This window comes from Arvicanthis niloticus, chromosome 6 (assembly GCF_011762505.2).
Source record: "Arvicanthis niloticus isolate mArvNil1 chromosome 6, mArvNil1.pat.X, whole genome shotgun sequence".
Lineage (NCBI taxonomy): Eukaryota > Metazoa > Chordata > Mammalia > Rodentia > Muridae > Arvicanthis > Arvicanthis niloticus.
The window spans coordinates 64,141,369-64,162,227 of record NC_047663.1 but is presented as its reverse complement, the minus strand read 5'-3'; the positions used below and the strand labels follow the sequence as shown (position 1 = coordinate 64,162,227).

Sequence of the window (20,859 nt, the reverse complement as noted above, 5' to 3'; positions counted from 1 at the left end):
CCTCAGGCTGGGCAGCAAGACCTTTACCTGTTGAGCCATCTCCTCAGCCCAAGAGTTTTCACTTGTAACAAACCTCAGGTAACATCAAAATTGCTGCTCAAAGGACTGTGGCCTTTGGAACACTAAAACTCGGGGCCAATTCTGACGTGTGGGAAGAAAAGGACCAAGTTTTACCATTACCCCAGCGCCTGTCATGGAGCTTTGCTTGGTCTACACTGGTTCAGGAAATAGACAAGTGTCTAAATAAGCACTGTCTCTGATTTACATCTGCACATACATTTTGATATACCGTGATATGAGAAAACTTTAGCAGTGTAAGTAAATATAAGAATAAGTGGAGCTGTGGTCTGGGGAAATAGAGAAAGCATGGCGGGCAGAAGAAAATAAAATAGACAAGAAAATACCATTAAAGTGTAAGGGGGTTGAAAACCAGGCAGAAACATGCTGTACAAAAAGTATACTTCTTTAAAAAGTAAATAAAAGGTACTTTAAAAGTACTTTAAAGGGTACTTTTTTAAAAAAAATAAAGAATAATTCAGTCAATTCAGCAACAGTAGAATTATGGGCTGGTGGGGAAGTGCTCTTACTGTTTCGTTCCTATGCTGAGGTTGAACCCAGAGCCTCAAGTATTTGGACAAAGAAATAAATTTCACTACTACATGTTCAAGCATATACATGTATATATCTATATCTACATGAAATGGAGTGTGGCTCACCCTCCCCTAGTCCCCTTCAGCCCCTAAAGAGTGGCCCCTTCTGCTTTCATGAAACAGACGTTCCATGTCCTCTCTTGTGGCCTGACCCCTCCCTTTAGAGTTCCTCCTCCCCTCCCCCAGCCCAGCTTCTAGTCTCATGTCTTAACTGAATGAACTTACATCTCTGTTCCCTGTGTGAGTGAAAATGTCGCAGTATTTGTTTCTCTGGAAGTGCTGAATGCCCTACCTTGAAGAGAACAATCTCAGCCTCAAACCACTGATTATTGTTTTGTCTGGCCCCAAATTCTAGTAGTTCTGAGGTTTCTTCTAAACCTCTCAAGCTAGTGGGTGAAGAACAGTTTATTGCAGGCTTTCAAAGGGTGATCAGGAGCCAAGCATAGAGGGCTATGTCTGGAATTCCAAAGATTAGGGAGATAAAGGCAGGAGAATCAGGATCTCAAGGCTAGCCTGAGCTCCATAGTTAGTTGGATAGAGGCCAGCCTGAACTACATAAGCTCCTGTCTCAGGAAAAAGAGCAAGAAAGAAACAAAGAAATAAGAAGTGGGGGCTGGAAAGATGACTCAGGAGTTAAGAACACCTACTTCTCTTGCATAGGATCCAAATTCAGTTCTCAAAACTTACACCGGGCAGCTCACTGCCACTTGTAACTCTAGCTCTAGGGGAGAAGATGCCTCTGGCCTCCATAGGCAGTCCATATACACACAACCCCCGACATAAACACACACACATATGTATACACAGACACACACCCACACACACATACACACACCCACACACATACACACACACACACACACACACACACATATATATATATATACACATATATATATATATATACACACATACACACACACTCACATACACACACAGATATACATACACACACACACACAGAGACACATACTACACTCACATATACACTCTCATACACAAACACATTTGCACGCACACACATATACTAAATTTTTTTAAAAAGGTCAAAAAAGGAACAGTGCAGTTTGCTTATAGAAAGGGTATGACTGAGCACTGTGACAGTGGCCCCTGGTTCCTGCCAAGCTCAGCCTGCAGCCTTATGTCTGTGCGTGTTCAGAGATGGATAAACCAAGAACTCACAGACAGGTCCCTTCCCTGGATTATAGCCACCACCATTCTTCTCTCCAGCATTCACTTTGAAAGACAGACTGAACCTGCCTGTGATTTCAGGTGGTACAAAGTCCCTAGGCATGAGATCTATTCGCTCCCTGTTCTCCCAGTTTCCTGGCTCTCTCATGCCTCTGGATTAGAACTCCCCTGGGAAAACATACTGCACCGTCTCATCTAACACCAATTGGACTCCGTCTTTACCTCAGTCCTTCCTTGTAGTTTGCATAAGCTTCAAAGCTTCACAATCTGTTTGGAATGGATTCTTGACTAGACTTTGAAGGTCATTCCTCCCTGGACTTGTGGGGTAGGCTAAAGCAAGTATTGGGAGTTCCCAGGGAATCCTGGTTTTATCAACAGAATGTAGAGACCAGATTAAGGAGTGTGTGAGGATGGGTCAGAAACCTCTGAGGGTGAGATCAGTTCTCCAAGATGGCTGAAGAATGTGGCAACACAGAACGGAGAGGTAACATGTGCCTCACCACAATGGTAGGCATTACTGTGGCTTCTCTGGCGCCCGTGTTACTCCAGCCAATTCAGTAACAATTCGTTGAGTTTACAATATGACTATTCTAGTTTTAAAGATGGGAAGATAAGAGCAAAACCACAAAATTGAAAAATCTCAGGGTCAGACCTCACCTGTTTGTCAGTCACTGAGCCAAGGCAAGACAAAGAGGCCAGAGAGGTGTCTGCCCGAGTTATCATCTGTCTAATGCTGGCCCCAGCATTAATTACGAGGGTCACACTTAGGAAAAAGCATTTGTGATACCACTTCTGACTTAACAATATCAGAACTTTCAGCTCCTTTGCAAGGAGCATTTTGGTTTTTCAGTATCACAGAGGCCACTAGCTGCCTCAGGGGTCAGCACCACTGTCCTGATTATTTTAGGGGTGGGAGAAACCATGCTGAGGCTCAGAAATTAAATGATTTTTTTTTTAATGTATGCTATAACAACCCTGAGGTAGATGAGTGTGGCCCACTCGGCTCTCTGGGGAAATAGACTTGAAATGAAATAGGCATTTTCCCAATGGTTCACACTGCTGCTCCCCAGTGACCTGCTCTGATATGCCAAGCCCTTCCCCCACTCTCAGGTAGTCTTTTCTCTCTCCTGGGGCCTACTCCATTTCTAATTCGCAGGGAGCTTTCCTTTGCCAATTTAAAAGTTAACTCTTACGCAGCTATGGGAGAGTGTACAGAGGGCCTCTCATCCTCACTGGGTACTAGACAAAGCCTGAGGGACAGGAGCAGGCCAGACCCAGCTCCCCGTGAGTTGAGACAGAGTTGGGACGCACAAGTGGGTGGGCATTACAATGAAGGAGTCTGGCAGCTGATTATCTTCCAGTGTCTTAGTCTTAGTCGCTTTTCTCATTTGTGTAGCAACTTATCTGACCCTCCAAAAAAGCAAAGGAGGAAGGTTTGTTTGGGCTCACTATTTGAGGGTATAGTCCATCATGGTTGTGATGGAAGGAACTCGGGACATCTGGTTGCCTTGCATCTATGGTCAGGAAGCAGAGATAAATGATTGTTACTGCTCAGTGATGAGGATCCTTGATAGTCAACTGTCGAGCAGCATCAGGACCAGCAACAAACCTGCCCAGCTGTTGACCCCTGAACCTCTGTGGCTGAAGACAGGTTGGGATCCTACTCCAGCCAAGTTCAGCTTTGGGGTTGTACACGAGACCCAAACAAAGTATTAGGTATTAGACAGGCTATTTGGAGACTCAACCTGGTCAGTTTATACATGAAGCCAATGGCAAGTGGCCTGCTCAAAACCTGAGGCCGGGAAGGACCCTGAAATATAATTTTCTTCCCAAAGGCTTTATTTCTGTATCCATAACCAGCCAGTGAGACCCACGGCCACCCTCATGGGAAGAAGCTTTATGACATCTCTAGAAAATTCCTATCTGATCTTCTATAACTTTAAAAGCTTATGCCTTCCTGACTGCTAGTTACAACTGTCAGTTTGGTGTTAGTCATGTAAAGAAGGAAAAACAGTCAATGAAATTACTTCGCTCATTTTCAAAGTGACCTGTAAAGCATATTGTTGATGGTATTTTTAATCCTTCTGATGGGAGGCTGGAGAGATGCTTCAGGAAGATTCCAGTGAGCTCCCTGGTCAGCCAGGGAGGTTGGTCAACTCCAGGTTCAGAGAGAAACACTGTCTCCAAACCCAAGATGAAGAGCAACTTGTCTCTATACACATATACAAATAGGTATACACATGCACACAGGCATATGCTATATATACACAAATGTAAATATACTGATCATGAGTTAATGCTGCCTGTAATAAACTAGCAAAACATGCCAATTCCTAATGACACTGCCATTTGGGGATGCATGTGGGAATGTAAGCAGAGAGAGCTTGGCACCTGCAGTTTTCAGTTTTGTGTTCAAACCCAAAAATATTTGCTGAGTGCCTAACCTTAGGAACTTCAGAGGAGTCAAACTTAAAAGAATTCATTCTTTTTCTAGTTACTTAGGATCTACTTGTGCAGTGCAGAGAGGATAGTCACAGATGGGGCGAGGAGGTGGAACGGAGGGCTGGAAGCAGACCTAGGCATAGCATAAACTAGAAGCACCAGTGTGGGACTGAGCAGAGCTTGCTACATGCTATGCTGTCAGCAGAGTCAGGCAGGCAGCAGCATGCAATAGAGGAAGATTAGAAAGACAGAAGAGAGGCTGTGAAGCAGGGAATGTTTCAGATGTGGACTTCTCTAAGTCCCCCAACACATCCACCCGTCATAGACACGTGACAAGAGTGGGAAGTGTACCAAAAGACATGTTCTGTGCAGACAATGAAGAACGTGGAATTCTTGTAGACTCGGTGAGACACAGAGACTTTGGAGACCAGTATAAAGAGTCGTCACAAAATTAGAATAATAACTGCCATGCAAGGCAGCAATCCAGTGCTGGGTACTTACTCCAGAGTACGGTCAGGACCTAGAGAGATGCCAGAACCGCTGTGTGTACTGTAACACCAGCTGTAATAGCTAAGATGTGGGAATAACCAAAACATACATTGATCACTGAGTGGATAAGCACATGTATTCTGCACACTCACAGGAGTGCCTTCTAGCCTTCAAAAGTCTGTGTGGCATCAAGGATGAACCTGGGGACATTGCCAAATGAAATAAACCAGGCAACATACAAATATCAAATAATATCATTGGAAAAGTCAAATTCACAAACTTGAGGAAAGAATTCAGTATCTTGACTGTTTTTCCTATTGCTATGATAAAATACCTTGTCAGAATTCACAGGAGAAATGGTTGATTTGGGCTCATTGAGGTTCAAGTCAATCAGGGCAGGGAAGTTACAGAGGCAGCTGGTCACACTGCACCCACAGTCAGAAAGCAGAAAGCACTGAATACTAATGTTTAATTCAGCTTCTCCTTTGATAACGTCCAGGATTCTAGCACAGGGAAGGGAGCTACTCAGATGGTGGGTACTTCCCACCTAAATTAAATTAATCAGATCATTTCCTAGGACATCCCCATATGCCCAGCTCATCTTCCAAGTGATTTTAGAGCTAATCAAGTTGACAATTGTGAGTAACCATCATGGGCATTCACATGAGGTAAAGGGAAAATGATACATTCTGTTTTGCATTTATTCCTTTTACTTTCTGCATATTGAGTGGTTTTATCTGTCTGTTCCCAACATGCATACCTACTGATGGTTGTAAACTGACATGTGTCATATGGGTGTCATATAAAGCTCTCTGTCCTCTGCAAAAACAGTAAGTGTTCTTAACTGCTGAGCCATCTCTCCATCCCAGGTATAATATTGGGTGTCTAGTTCCAGTCAAGCCAGATGGATGAATAAGCTATGAGCTCTTTTGTACAAACTCATATAAGTGGGCAATGTCGATATACTGCACATTTAAAATTGTGTTCCACAAGTAAATCTTATGTGGAATAGTCTCACAAAAATAAATTTTAATAAAGAAGAGGCTGGGGAGAAGACGCAACGGTTAAGAGCACATACTGCTTTTGCAGAGGACCTAAGTTTGGCTCCCAGCATTCATATGGAGTGGCTCAAAACTGACTGTAACTCGAGACCCTGGGAGTCTGACACCCTCTTCTGGCCTCTTTGGGCTCTACGCTCAATGGCACATACCCATACACAAACATGTAATAAAAAAACGGGACAAATGTTTAAAAACTTTTAAAACAATTAAAGAAATAGCAGCTATGAATTTGAGAGAGTACAGAGGATGAGATTATGGGAAGAGTTGGAAGGAGAAAATGGAAGGCTGATATGAAGCAATTATATCTTAAAAATTAATATTTTTAAATTACTGATTTTAAGCCAAGATTCAAGAATTTGTGTTTGTCTTTTATTATATCTTAACATATCACAGCAATATAGACTATAATAAAAGAGGAGAAACTCTCTCCCACAGCCTAGAGTTTAAGTAAATTTAATATCTACCAAAAACATTGATAAAGCTTTGGCATTTGTAGAGATAGTCCTGGTGGAGAAACTGGAGGAAGCTTCTTGGAGTACACACCTTCTGAGGCAGAATGTGAAGCTGAGAAAAATCTCTGGAGAACATCTGTCAAGAAATAAGATGGGAGGTTGAGAGTACAGATGAAGAAGGAGGAAAGTGGGCATGGCTGGGTGGTGAGAAGGGAGGCAAGGCTTGGCCCCGCCCCAGGACAGTCTCTGCTGTATGATTGACAGGAGTTTGTTTTGCCCATCCCTGTGTTTTTATATTATTTCTACGACAGGATTGAGAATCTTGAAGCAACTCAAATATATTAGCTTGCAGTTTTTAGGAAAATCCAATACTGGATCAAAGGGCTAAGATGCTGCTACCCAGGGACTTCTGGCGGAGGATCTGTTTCCTCGAGCATTTGGGTTGTTGGCAAGATGTAGTCACTATGGTTTTAAGAACATTCTTGTTTCTCTTGGCGGCTGTTGGCTAGGGGCTGTTTCTGACTTCTAGACAATGTCCTCAGTCCTGGTTTTCTCTCTCTCTGCTGACCATGCAGCATCTCACCCCGTGATATGCTGCAGAGCATCCTGACCCTCTGTCTCACCTCATCAGCCAGCCGTTCTGAACTCCTCTTCCACTTTCAGAGGCCAAGCTGATGACCTAGTGGCCACTCCTAACTTTAAAGTCCCTAACTTTAATTCTCTAAAATTTCCCTTTTGTTATTTAATGCAACATATCCATAGGTTCTAAGAGTTAGGATTTGGGTGACTTTGAGGGCAAATTTTCTGCCTCTGATATCCCACTTGGTAAGACTAGGTCACTCGTCCAAAGTCATGACCTCATCTTTGTAGCTTAGCTTTGAGTCCAAGCCACCTGGTAAAGGCACCTTTTTTCTTACTTCCTTAATTAACCATGCTTTCCAGAAAACACAAAGAGAAGTTGAGGCTGGGGGAATGGCTCAATGGTGAATCACCTGCCTCTCGTGTGCAAGGCTCTGGATTCTACACATAACACTACAACAAAGAAAGGATTGTGGAAGAAGAGAAGAAAAGACAGAGAGAGGGAGAGAAAAAAGAAAGGGAAGGAGGAGGGGGAAACTAGTTAAGGACTTATTGCAGACATCCTCAAATGGGAGCCATAAGAGATATTGAAGGGAAGTTTGTAATGGTTTGTAGCCAGCCTACATTCATTTTATAGTGTTTTGTAAAATAATCAACCCCACTCAACATAATATATCCCAATTCTGGAGTCAGAGCCAGCATGCTGCGCTGACTTGGTTCTCAGCTGGGGACTCACACAGTTGCAATGGAGTTGTCAACCACTAGGCTCCTGCCCAGAGCTCAGGGCCCTCTTCCACACATTCCCTTTGCCATTGGAGTTCACTCCCTAGTAACTACAGGAGCCCTTGTCTTGCTGACTACGAATAAAAACCACTCAGCTTTTGAGAATCATTCTGGGCTGGGGGGTGGGGGATGTGCTGAGCCCCTCCCATCTTAAAGATAGAAAGTATTTCTGACCCAAGCCCTCACATAACCACTTTCAATCTCTCTGACTTCTGTGTCCTACTGAAGAAGATTCTTTTGATGAGTCCCATGCTTAGAGCAGGCCCACTCAGCACTCTCCCATAGGTAAACTCCTCTTTGTAACTGAGCACAGCCTTGAGGAAGCTCAGGACAGAGGCCAGCTTACAGATGCTGCCTGGCTCATCTCCCATGCACATGGGAAGAGACTAACCCATGTTCTTGGATGCAGAGAGCAAGAAAGAGGATGAATCGTAGAGATGGATGCCAAGCACTAGGAATGAAGAAAGCAATGTTCCCTGCCTTCTTCAGAAAGTTGTAGAGACCCTCATCTCCTGAGGTTTAGGAGGAAGGCCCAGCCCCCTCAATCTCCTTAACACTAGAAGAGAGGTTCTTTGTAGCCTTTTCCTTCCTGTGTACAGCCTAGGGCAAGACCAGAATCCAGTCTCTAGCCTTGGTATTGTCAAGAGGAAGCCTATGCTTGGTGGAAACTCTTGAGAAAGAAATGGGAAGATCTAAGCAGACGCTCAGTGCCTGTGCTAACCCAGAGAGATCTCTGACGGTGATTCACCAATGGTGGGGAACTGTCAGAATTTGGGGGAACTTCAGTTTTTTACAGTGCATTTAAAGAAACAAACTTTATTATCTTAACTTTGTGTCATACATAATGTGTTCCCTGACAATCACTTTGCAAAGATATCTGAAGAAACAGGATTTTATAACCATGGGAGGATTGTAGATGCATCTGAATTATCACTTCTTCCAAAATAGTCTTCTAAAGCTTTGAGATGAGCCTATTGAGTCATAGACCAAGCACTTACTTCTTCTATAGATAGCTCAGGAAAGCGGGACAAACTGCATGTGTGGTTTCCTGTTTCTTTAACAGATATTGGGACTGTATTGGGTTGTAGCAGACGATGAAGGAATCTAAACTCCTTTAATGGCTTCATAGTTGGGTGTGGTCACAAGTGAAGCTGAGAATGGGATGGGACTTGTGACCAGTGCAAGAGTTTCCAAGAAATGAGAAGCACGCATGGAAGTCCAGACAGGCAGTCTTCAAGAGAAGGGGCCTCTCAGAGGGGGTCTACACCTGAGCTCAGGACGCTGCTTGGTCTAGAACCCACTGTTTGCTCTCCAAACAGGTCCTGTGGTACCCATCATTTTAATTATATGAAGCCTTTTATTGCCTCAGGACCTGTGTTCCTCCAGGCTGTGTTCGCTGCCTAAATAGATGCTCCCAAACTATTCACACTTCTAGACTATTCCCCAACCTTCCACTCTGCCTTTGTTTCTTTTCCAGTTTCTGAGGTTAAAATAATCCTGACAAACCATCTTAAGGAAGGATGGGTTTGGTCCAGCACACAGTCACAAGTTACAGTGCAGAGAAGCTACAGTACCGGGTGCTTGAGACCCCTGTTTCTATTGCATCTACTGTCAAGAAGCAGATGGCAAGGGATTGGATGTATGCTGCTGCTTAGATCACTGTCTCCATCTAATACAGTTCATAGTGCCCCTGCCTAGGCAATGGTGCCACCCACAGTGAGCAGGTCTTGCCATATCAGTTCACTCAGTTAAGGATATTCCTCCCTTGAATGGCTAGCACCCAACCTAATCTAAACAATCCCTCACCGAGATGCCTTTCCAAGGTGAATGCAAATTGTGTCAAGTTGGCAGTTAACACTAACTGTCATGATATGTCGCCCTTCATATTACTCATTTGGAGAGCCTTTTATTCACTAGTTTTCCTTTACTCTTCCAGATTCCCCGTCATCCACCAAATTAGTGAATTAAAAAATACACTATTGAGTTGTTAACTCAAACCAGTCATGCACATACAACAGATAGAGGCTTGAGGATCCAAGAGGTGAGATTAGCTCCTTGGGCTTCCACAGCTAGAAAGGATGAAGCTGGAATTTGAACCCAGATCTTACGATCCAACACTCCAGACTTTTGACCACTGTGTTTGGTGTTCTAGGTCTTACAGAATTGCTACAAGCTCACTGGGGCTGGAGAAATGGCTCAGTTGTTAAGAGCACTTGTGACTCTTACAGAGGACCTAAGATCAGTTCTTAACAACTACACTGGGCAACTCACACCAGGCTTAAACTTTAGCTCCCAGGGGTCCGATTCCCTCTTCTGGCCTCTTCAGGAACCTGCATGCACATGACATATACACAGACACTTGTCATTTTTTGAAAAATTAATCATTTTTAGATGAAGCTCCTGACCCAGGCACATGTATGAAACCTATACCCTTGGTGTGACTATCCAGATGGTATCTAACTTAGACTTTCATTGTACTTATTTTTTAAGACATGAGTATCACTGTGTAGCCCAGGCTGGAATACTGTGACTATTTGTGGTTTCAGTCCCAGCGCTGATAAGCACACTTTATTTGCTGATAGCCTACTCTATTTCCAACCTGAGCTAGGTCCCCCGCTCCTTAGATAACCTGGCTGTTGGTACCCACCTTCCAGGAGGCCATAGTATTGGTGTCAAGCTGAAAATAGACATGAATCACAGAACACTACAGCCTAGAATTTGTGAGCTCCAACAGTCCTCCTGCCTCAGCCTCCCAAGTAGTTGGAACTACAGGCACCCACCACAATTGCTTGAAAAGTTGATCTTTTAAATGAGGCTATCTTCTATTCTTGTCTATAATCAGCTTCGTATGCTGTAGTGGCACACACTGAAGAATACAGCATATGGGAGGGACCCCTGCAAGACTGGGGAGTTCAAAGCTAGTTTGGTCTACAAGGTGAGTAAGAGGCCAGCCTGGGCAACCTAAGGCCCTGTCTCAAAAGAAAATCAGACAGAAAATTAATCAATAATTGTCTTGTACTTCTGCTCACTTACCACCCTTTGCTCAACTTCCTTCCATGCCATCTTTTCATTTTGAGTACTAGCCAGACACCACTTCTAGGTGTCTACTCTGGACCTGGTCTGCCTTGTGCCTGCAACTCATCCTTACAACCCCTGTAGGGGCTCTCACTTTGACCACCATCCCCCCAAAAGTTAAAGCAAGGTTCAGAAATATAAAATGACTTGCTCAGAATTTCCTACAGGGCAGAACAGCAGGTGGTCCACACAGCTTCCAAACTCCCACGTAGCTATCTGCAATGCTCAGACAGGCTGAGTGTCCCTTTGAAGGCATGAATAGGGTTCCCGGTGAGCTTAGAATGGAACACTGGCCCTGCCAGGGTGGTTGTTCTGCTGGCTCAGCAGGGGAGAAGTGAGAGGGAGGGGCTGAGTGTGCAGGGAACCGGCTGCTGCGGTAAAATGGTACCTGACAAATGGGATGTTTTCAATCGATTATTTTAAGTGAAATTGCTACTGCTAATACGAGTCCTGCGCTGAAGATAACCACATGTTAATTAAAGCAGAAGTGTGCCTTGTTCATTTGCCTCCTGTTTGCTCATGAGTTAGAGACTATTTTTAAAAAGTCCACAGCACTCTGTATTTAAATATGTCCTCAACCTCAAAGACTTCAAATGCCAGATATTTGGGCCATCAATGAGAAACAGGCTCACACCTGGCCAACTGAAGGAGGGTCCCAGGCCCTGAGAGCCCACCCAGACTCTGATAATCAGCTGGTAAATCAACAGTATCAGGAGCTTGGGGTGGGCCACTCATCATGCAGAAAAACCATATGCTTTTGTTATTGTGGGCTGCCCAGCAGCAGCTATAAAAGAAATCCTTCTATGTATGTAAAACCCAAATTATATATGGAAGAAGCCTCGTTTTAACAGCAGTGTGACGCCAAATACTCTCTTCTAGGAACTGTGGGGTGAGGGATAGTCAGGGCCTGTGGTCAGCCTTGAGAAGATGGTGAGGGAGAGGGGGAGCTTGGCAGAGTCCAACTTCAACACAGGTGGAGTCACACCCTGATGTCTGATCCTGGGTCCTCCATGAGCTCAATCACTGGCTTTGTAACTTCAAGTATTTCTTCTTTCTCAACCTCAGGTTTCTGGTACAGCAATTGCCATGCTCCCACCTGGCCTGCCCAGAGGATAGGGATTGAAGAAATAGAAACAATTGTTCTGTGAAGTTCGGATCCAACTCCCCCCCCTCCCCCCACACACACACACTTAGAGCATGGTGCTGGGAGCTTACTGTGGTTTGTGGGGACTGCAATGGCCACTTGTTCACATTCCTTTCCTGCCTTCACTGGTTGTTCAGACCTCAGGAAATGCCTCTCCAATGCAGAATGCTCACAGCCAGTGTGCTGGCTAGTTTTAAATGTCAACTCCCTCACAAGCTAGAATCATTTTGGAAGAGGGAACCTCAACTGAGAAAATGTCCCCACCAGACTGGCCTGTAGACAAGCCTGCAGCCCAGTCTCTTCATTGGTGATTGATGTGGGAGGACCCAGCTCACTGAGGATGGGGCCATCTCAGAACTGGTGGTTCTGGTTTACCTAAGAAAGCAGGCAAAGCAAGCCATGAAGAGCAAGCCAGTAAGCAGCATTTCTTCTCCATGGCTTCTGCATCAACTCCTGTCTCCAGCTCCTGCCCAATTTTTCTGGATGCTAGACTGTGATCAGGAAGTATAAATTAAAATAAATCCCTTCCTCCCCACATTGCTTTTGGTCATGATGTTTTATTAAAGAAATAAGAACCTAACTAAGACAGCCAACTTGCCTCCCTGACCCAGTCAGGTGACATCATGATGCCTTTCTTTCTTTTTTTTTTTTTTTTTCTGTGTTTACTGATTTTTTTTGATACTCCCTTTTTTTTCCATTTTATTTTATTTACATTTAAGATGCCATCCCCTTTCCCCATTTCCCCTCCCTAGAAAACCCCTGTCCCGTGCCCCCCTTTCCTTTTTGCTTTTATACAATTTTTTTAAAATGTTAATCAAAGGATTTATAAGTTTGGTAATGCTCAATCAGAAGGGTGATCCAATACCCAACCTAGATATAATGACTATCTTTGACTGGTGGAGACCTGTGAACATCTGCCTCCATGCCCCCTCTCTCTTTCTCTCTCTCATCACCTAGCTTCTCCTCTCCTTCATCTTCTCTCCTTACTCCATCTCTTCCTCTCAGTACTCCTTCCCACTTAGCTCCTCCTACATATCACTTTTCCTGTTAAAGTAAAACTTTTCTCTCAAAATACAGTTAGAGCATACTTATTCCTAATTGTACCAGTGAGGTATAAGATAGTTCTAATACCCAGTCCATCATTTTGTTGACTAACCAGAACCTCTGTCATCTCTTCTAACTAAAACACTTACTTTGATCCTGGCTTTTTTCTTTTTTTTTTTTTTTTTTTTTTTCTTTTTTTTTTTTTTTTTTTTTTTGGCTTTATAATGAATGTCAGCTGAAAACTATCTACTCAGATCTTTTCTCTCAAAGTAAATAGCCAGGATTAGCTATGAGACTATGGGTCTTCAACCCCGTCAGAAATCCAGAATGACTGAGTTAACTGAAGTTATAGGAAGCACTAAACATAGCTTCTAAAACTTAGCCAATTTATAGAGACCTCTGAACACCTGAGAAGCCCCTATACTACCGAATGTTCGAGCATCAAATCTTCAGCCTTCTGGCCCAGAGTCATCTGACAGACCTTAGTGATGCAGGATTATTAAGGGCTGATTACTCTGTCTGGGCAGATATAATCAGTCGACTATTCTGCATGTGTGTCCTCTTCAGGACAGTAGTTAGTCTGTAGATGGAAAGAGGCAATTCTTGCCTAGTGGCTGTCACCACACAACTGGCATAACTCCAAGGATGCTCAGTTTCTTCTTAGAATCCACAACAGGAAGCTGTCAGGAGCAGACAGGTCTCTAATCAGAATGGACATTTATATATATTTTTGTAGCGTCAATTCTATGGACTTCTGACGTTTTGAAAACCAACTATCCATGTAAGGTCACCTGGACTGTTGTCTGTTCACTCCTCTTGGCTATTTCTAAATAAAATATGGTTAACCTCCTAACAATTAACTCAAAGCCATAAATTTGCTATAGTCCCTTAACTCATAGGTTAACCATCCCAAATCAGTTAAAAAAGTTAAGGAAGGACTGGGTCTAGGCCTTGTATTCCTAAATGTGTTATACAAGCACATTGCCCATGAGAGTATCAATATTCATCTCACTTTTATATTAATAAGGAGCTCGTACCAATGAAAACCTTAAATTTGAAATCAAAGTAAATTTTGTACCATTTAAGAAATTATAACTTCATCTTGATAATAATTATACAGATTTCTACCAATAGGTTATGGCTGTGCAATAAGTCCTAACTAATCCTCCCTGTTCCAACAAAACCACTACTTTTCCCTAGAAAGACAGACCATTATTAACCACATTAGTCCCCAAGCCCAGGGAATAGGGGCGCTGACTCTTCTGTAACTTCTTCAGGCTGATTACGGGCGTTGAGATATTAGAAGAGGGGTGGGGGGAAGAGTAAGTTGATAATCCTCTGATGCTGTGTCTTCACTGAATCCAGATGGAATTCCAGGACATCGGAGGTTTGGGCAGGTCTGCTCTGTATACTTGATGAGTAGATACACCAAGGCTGTGTATTCTGCAATATACAATTCTAAGATACTGCCCGAGTTAGAGCGCCTGGGATCCCCGCTTCCTCTGGGTTCTTGAAGGTTGGGGGGCAGAGCTGCCACCCCAGATCTGCTCAGTGCCCTGGCCCAGACCGGAAGGAAAATGATGCCTTTCAAGATAGGCTATGATCTTCCCGATCCCATGTCTTTTTAGCACGTGATGAATGACCCTTGTACACTCTACCCTAGACTAGCTACCAAAAGGGGTTCTGTGCATAGGTGTCCTGACTCTTCTATTAGGCAATTCCCTTAAGGGGAAACCTCTTAGATATTTCCCATCATGCTGTGATGCATAGTCCTGAGAAAATGTGATTATCTTTCATCTGTCCATTATAGGCTCTCTGCCCAGGCACTAAGCTACATGCTGAGGACAGAGTAAGAAATGACATGGATAAGACCTGTACATACCACTGTAGGGAGACAGATGGCCACAGAGTAGGCAAACCTATGTGACTATAGAAATGTTGCTTCAACTTTAATAAGCACAACAACAAAAAGCAAGGAAAGAGAAGCAGGAGGCAGAAATGACACTTCTTCTGGGGGGTGGTGTTGTGAATGTGGGTGACATTAGAGTAGAAACCCCAAGGGAAGGGTCTACAGACACAGGTTTGGGGCAATTTCAAGGAAGTAAGTCCCTGGTTGAGGGCCACGTGGAAATGTCCTGAGGTGGGTGTCTCAGTTACTGTGAATAGACAACTGTCCTATTGCTGTGAATAGACATCATGTGCAAAGCAACTTATGAAAGAAAGCATTTAATTTGGGGGTCATGGTTCCAGATGGTTAGAATCCATGACCATCATGGTGGGGAGCATGGCAGCAGAGAGAGAGGCATGGTTTTGGAGCAGTAGCTGAGAGCTTGAGAAAGAGGGGAAAAGGGAGTGTGTGTGTGTGTGTGTGTGTGTGTGTGTGTGTGTGTCCCATTCTCATTCAAACCACCACAGTGGGAAGATTTTGTTGTGCTCTCAAAACTACAAAGCCCAGGGAGGCTGGTTCACATCATGATAGGGGAATGTGCCCAATGGAAACTATTAGAATTGGGTCACTCAGGAAGTGTCTCACAAGCCTTGGTAAAAATATTTAGATTGTATCTTCTAACCATGACTGGTTTTAAATAGGGTCAGGGAGGATCATGAACCTGTTTTTAGTTTTAAAAGATCTACATGGAGCTAGGGTCTATATAAAGCTAGAGAAATAGTTCAGTTGGTAAAGGGTTTGCCAAACAAGTATAATTGCCTAAATTTGATCTCCAGAACTCATATAAGCAGCTGGGTATGGTGACATGCACTTCCTCCTCAAGTTGATTTGAGTCATGGTGTTTATCACAACAGAAAAGTAAGCTAATACCAAGAATACATCATAAGATAAATGAATGAGTGAGCAGATCTATTAATATTCACCCATTACTTTACAAACTGGTTATGCCACACGTGTATGATCTACTCTAATGGGAAGTGCCATTCTTCTGTGAATGAGAGCTCTGCAGGTGATAGACCCATGCATTGGCCCGCAGAGACTTGGGCTGTCCTTGGAGCCATTAACTAAACCCCAGCTCCTACCCCTGGGCCACCCCCAACTGGAGAGCTACAGAAGTGACCAGCAGGTGAGACAGTTAGAATTATTCACTATAGTTCTGCCAGAGGACTGGCTTGCACTTGGCGATGTGCTGTGACTATCCCATGGAGACTGACATCTTGGATACAGCTGTTTCATCAGCAGAACCTACAAGTTTGTCCAGAGCCCATCACCTGGCTCTGGGCATCCCCTTGTAGAGAGCTCAGGTCACAAACGAGGCAAGATGGACATTGTTTCCCTGCGATTCAGGGTCAGACTCTTGGAGCCAAGGCCTCACAGCTCTCTACTCCAGGCCTTTTTAAACATAGCTGTTTGAAATCAAAGACAAAGTGGTCACACCCTGACCTTTTAAGCTTGGCTGAATGAAGGGACCTGGGAAGTGTCCCTTCTGTCCCTGCCTCACAGGGATGACAGGACATGCTTTTAAAGGAAGAAGCAGTCTAGATCCATCTCTTTGTCAGAGATGATTTGGAGTCAAAGCTGCTGGACCAAAAGACGATGGGTGCTGATAACTGTCCATACTGTTCGGCCTCTGGATGGGTTTTTTGGAAGGGTCCTCACATAGGTCCCACCACCCCTGGCCTCTAGCCTGGGCAGTGCTCCCCATACTGTCCATATAGCCCCCAAAATGCCACTGTGTGCTGTACTAGACAACTGTTGTGCTTCTGTTTGCCTTTTTGCTTCTCAAGAATGCCCTCCAGATAAGCCACATCTTTAACACATTATGACAATGTAGCTTACAAAGATGCCGATTGGCTTGTCCAAAGTTGTACATACAATAAGAGAAGATGGGGCTCCATGTGCTTTACCCAGCCTAGAGTCCACTCTCCTGACTGGGGTCTTCTAGGTCATCTCTCATTACTTACTCTTCCTATTGTTGCCAAGGCAGCTTAAGGGAGGAAGGTTTGTGTGTGCTCACACAGAAGATACAGTTCATCCGGAGGGAAAGGCACAGGGATGGCGGGGTGGGAGCGTGAAGCAGCTGCTCAAATCATACCCATAGTCAGGAAGCAGAGACGAAGGCTGGATCTCAGCTCACTTTTTCCAATTTATTAAGTCTAAGAGCCTAGCCACATTCAGGATGGATCTTCCCAGTTAACCCAGCCTAGAAATTCCCTCATAGACACTTTTGGATGCCTGTCTCCTTGGATCCTGTGAAGTTGACAATCAGTGTTAACCATCACACTCCCTAAGAATCATCCACAGTGGCTAGAGTCAAATCTGGACTCTGGCAGCCTTAACAAGCCAGGCTCCACCACTCATCCTCAATATGATGGGAACAAATGGGAACAGAGAGGAGTAGGAACAAAGAGTGTGGGCATTTCCCTACTGTCCTCTGCGGAGTCTGAACGTGGCATTTAGTTTTACACAAAGGCTCAGAGGCCTGCTAGTTAAAATGAGACCTGGTCAAAATGTGGCCCCCATCCATCGTAGCCTCAGCTCCAATCTATTTCATGTTGTTAGAACTGGGAGGAAATCTCTTCCTGGGACACAAGCTCCTCCTCCTCTGGCCAGCACTAGGGTTCCCATCTTTCCCTTCCCCAGCATGAGATTCAATTGTCTGATAGAACATAAGTGTGTCCTTGACAGTGTCTTCATTCCTGCCTGGAGGGTTCCAAAGTCACCCTGTGGAGAGTCCACACCACCCTGTGGAGTCATTGGGGAGCCCAAGAAAATGAGAGAGGCCACTGGACCTTTCTTGCTTATCGTCTTTCTCTTCATTATTTGGGGCACATGAAAGGGTCCATGGGAATACCCAGGGAAACCTTATCTCGTGTATTAGCCCCATTTCTTTCCTTTATGGTGTGTGTGTGTGTGTGTGTGTGTGTGTGTGTGTGTGTGTGGTTGCATTTATATGGCAGCATTTGTACCAACATTCCATTGTAGGTATGACTGCATTTGAAGGGTGTTTACCCATGTCTAAGATGCTTGTGGACAAGTGCTGACACATCTGTGTCATTGCTGACATGTCTTGAGGTGTCTGTCCATGTAAAGCGAGTGTGAAGATTGCCTGTGAACATTATCACCCAAGGGACAGAGACAGCTCCTTATCATTACAAGGAAGGAAGCATGGTATCTCTCTAACGTTTGAATTCTCACTTCTTCCTTACAGAGTAGGGGGTGCAATCGGGTTTGACAGCTCTGCTGACAGAACTCTATTGGCTCCCTGCTCCTCCTCAGAGCCTCTGTAATTGATGTCCATGCCTCTGACCTGTCTCCCCTTTGGCCTGCAGGTCTCTGTCTGGACGCATCGTCGGTGGTGTCTGGTGGTTCTTCACTTTGATCATCATCTCCTCATACACAGCCAACCTGGCTGCCTTCCTGACTGTGGAGAGGATGGTGTCTCCCATTGAGAGTGCAGAGGACCTGGCAAAGCAGACGGAAATTGCTTATGGGACATTGGAAGCAGGCTCCACTAAGGAGTTCTTCAGGGTGAGGCATCCCTGATCCTGAGGCTTTCTCAGAAGAGAATCACTCCATTATACTTCCCTTTTCATTAAAGAGAATGGGGGCTGGATGGGAGTGACTTCATGGTGGAAGTATTTGGGAGACAGGGGCTCTGTGTTCCTTCCTAACCAGCACAAAATAAATAGATAGATGATAGATAGATAGATAGATAGATAGATAGATAGATAGATAGATAGATAGACAGACAGACAGACTGAGATTACAGGGAGCAAGATAACTGCTTATCTTCACGCAAATTTCAGAAACTCAGTGAATGCTCTTGGGTTTGGGAGCTCAAGATGACTACTGAGGTGTACTGTCCTTTTGGGTGAAAGATTATTAGAAGAACTATTAATGTCATAGACAGATAGCATGGTGGGGAATCTGAGGAGAGTTCGAGTCGCTGGGGCAGAATTTTGGTCTGTTTTTATAGAACTTAGAAAGAGGAGGTCTTGTGCCAAACAGGTGATGAATGGCCCATACTCTTGTACTCTTGTAGCTGCCTCTGACTCCCAGGTGGCAAGGCAGGGTGTCTTGTGTTTCAAAGAAGGGAGGAAGAAATCTTGTTAATGTTAATGTATGGCTTAGAGGATGTACATGATGAGTACATGGGGGAGGAAGTGGGACAGTGGAGAGGAGCTAAGGAAAAGGTAGGGAGGACCTGGAGAAGGCCTAAGGAGGAGATAGAGAGTAGAGGTCCATTTGGGAAAGGTGTATCTGTCTTAAAGTTAGGGAATGCACCACTTGTAGCCTCCTGGTGTCTTGGAATCTGATAGCCTGCACCTGTAAGCTCTTTTGGGGAAATGAAAATTAGGGTGCCTACTATTCTTCTAGAGCAGACACCTAGGAAGCTTCAGAGCTTTCCCAGGAAGGTTCTGGTGAGGCCTTGCCTTTTCCCTTACAGCTGCTTCAAGTGGTCATGGCTTGATTAGCCCCTAGACAAAATCTAAGATTTGGAACATTTCTCAGCTGTTTAAAGACCCCTGGAAAATGGAATTCTATATTTATAAAACCTTCAAGTATCAGGGTTTATTCATACCCCCACCATATACTAGTCTGTGCTGCAAAGGACAGGAAACACAATCCTATATCCTCTCTCCAGACTCTGTCATTTAGTAAGGAATGACTTAGGAAGTGTGTGGACGAGGCTCACTTCTGGGACTTGTAGTTTTCTCTCCAGTTCTAGCTTCTCAGAGAGCAAAGGAGCCTTCCTTAACTCATGGTTGTCTCCATTCATTAGGGTCAGAAACTTGATAGTATCAACGTGAAAACATAGTTCTTACTCAACAACAACAACAAAAGAGTTAATTCTGGAGCTCAGTATGAGTTACCATGACCTGGGAACACAGACTCTGGTCACCCCAAACCCTATATTCTAACGTGGACATTTTTTGTAGTAACAGAACTAAGAAATTCTTAAGTCAGGGCACTTTTCAAATGCATTGGTGGGAACATTAAGGAGACAGTTACTGCAAAGCAGAGAAATCTCAACTATAGGCCCTGCATGTTATGTGATGACAATCTTAGTCCTTAGTTTATGGAAAATTAGAGTTCTGTTAATACATTCTAAGGGGAACATAGCTGTTGTTAGATCCAGCTTTGTGTCTTAGTGACAGGATGTTGGGTCCAACACAAACAAGGGACAAAGAATGGCTATTTAATAGGCTAAAGCTAGACTGAGATCAATTGTAATTAGGCTCTCGACCTGCAGTGTTCCAACATCTCTACATGGCAGTAGGTCTCCTCAGTCTATCAGCCTTTTGCAGACTGCTTCTTTCCAGGAATTGTCATTCACAACGGCCACCAAAGTCATCCCTAGCCAGTGTTTCTGAGTTCATTGTCTCATGACCACAATGAATGACAGATAAAACGGTTTGAGAAGAGAAAGCAAGTGAGGTTTATTGGGAGGCAGAGCATCAGTTCCCTACATGAGTAGCTAAGCAGCACTCCAGGGTGGAGGCTTTCCTACCCTAGGAAGAAGGCTGTGCACAAACTAGTCATCCAGTTGGGATCAATGAGGTCTTTTAATTCGAATATACCTAGGGAATTGTGATCTGTTGGTGGATCCAGTGACCATGCTCAGGATCCAGGGAACATAAGGATGGGGCTTGGCCAAGTACCAAGGAGGAAGAACTTGATGGTAAAAAGAATACAGGCTGGTGATGGGCCAGCTTGAGTCAGAGCTTTTGGATTTAAAACCCTGCACTCACTCATCAAGTGTATTGTGCAGTCTCTGTGCCCTCTGAGCTCACTGCCAATTCATACAGACAATTTAATTTCCTTGAGCCTGTAACCCTAACTGCTTACAAAAGGGACTGCTTTGTGTCTGACTCTTCCTCTGGCTGTCTCACAGCAGACACTCTTTCCCTGATGAATAAGATGATCTAGTGAAGGGAAGTATCGGAGAAGAGAAGAGTTAAACAGTACCAGACCAAGGAGAACACATGAAGTCCAG

The 20,859-nt window shown here is 44.2% G+C and overlaps 1 protein-coding gene across 2 annotated transcripts in view; it reads left to right on the top strand.

The window, feature by feature from the left end:
* Window positions 1-20,859, top strand: part of Gria1 (glutamate ionotropic receptor AMPA type subunit 1) — a 318,930-nt gene that overhangs the window by 253,704 nt on the left and 44,367 nt on the right. For both annotated transcript variants that reach the window (XM_034506141.2, XM_034506142.2), the window contains exon 12: window positions 18,191-18,389. In XM_034506141.2, coding sequence (XP_034362032.1) covers window positions 18,191-18,389 — 199 coding nt within the window. The remainder of the gene's footprint in view (window positions 1-18,190; window positions 18,390-20,859) is intronic.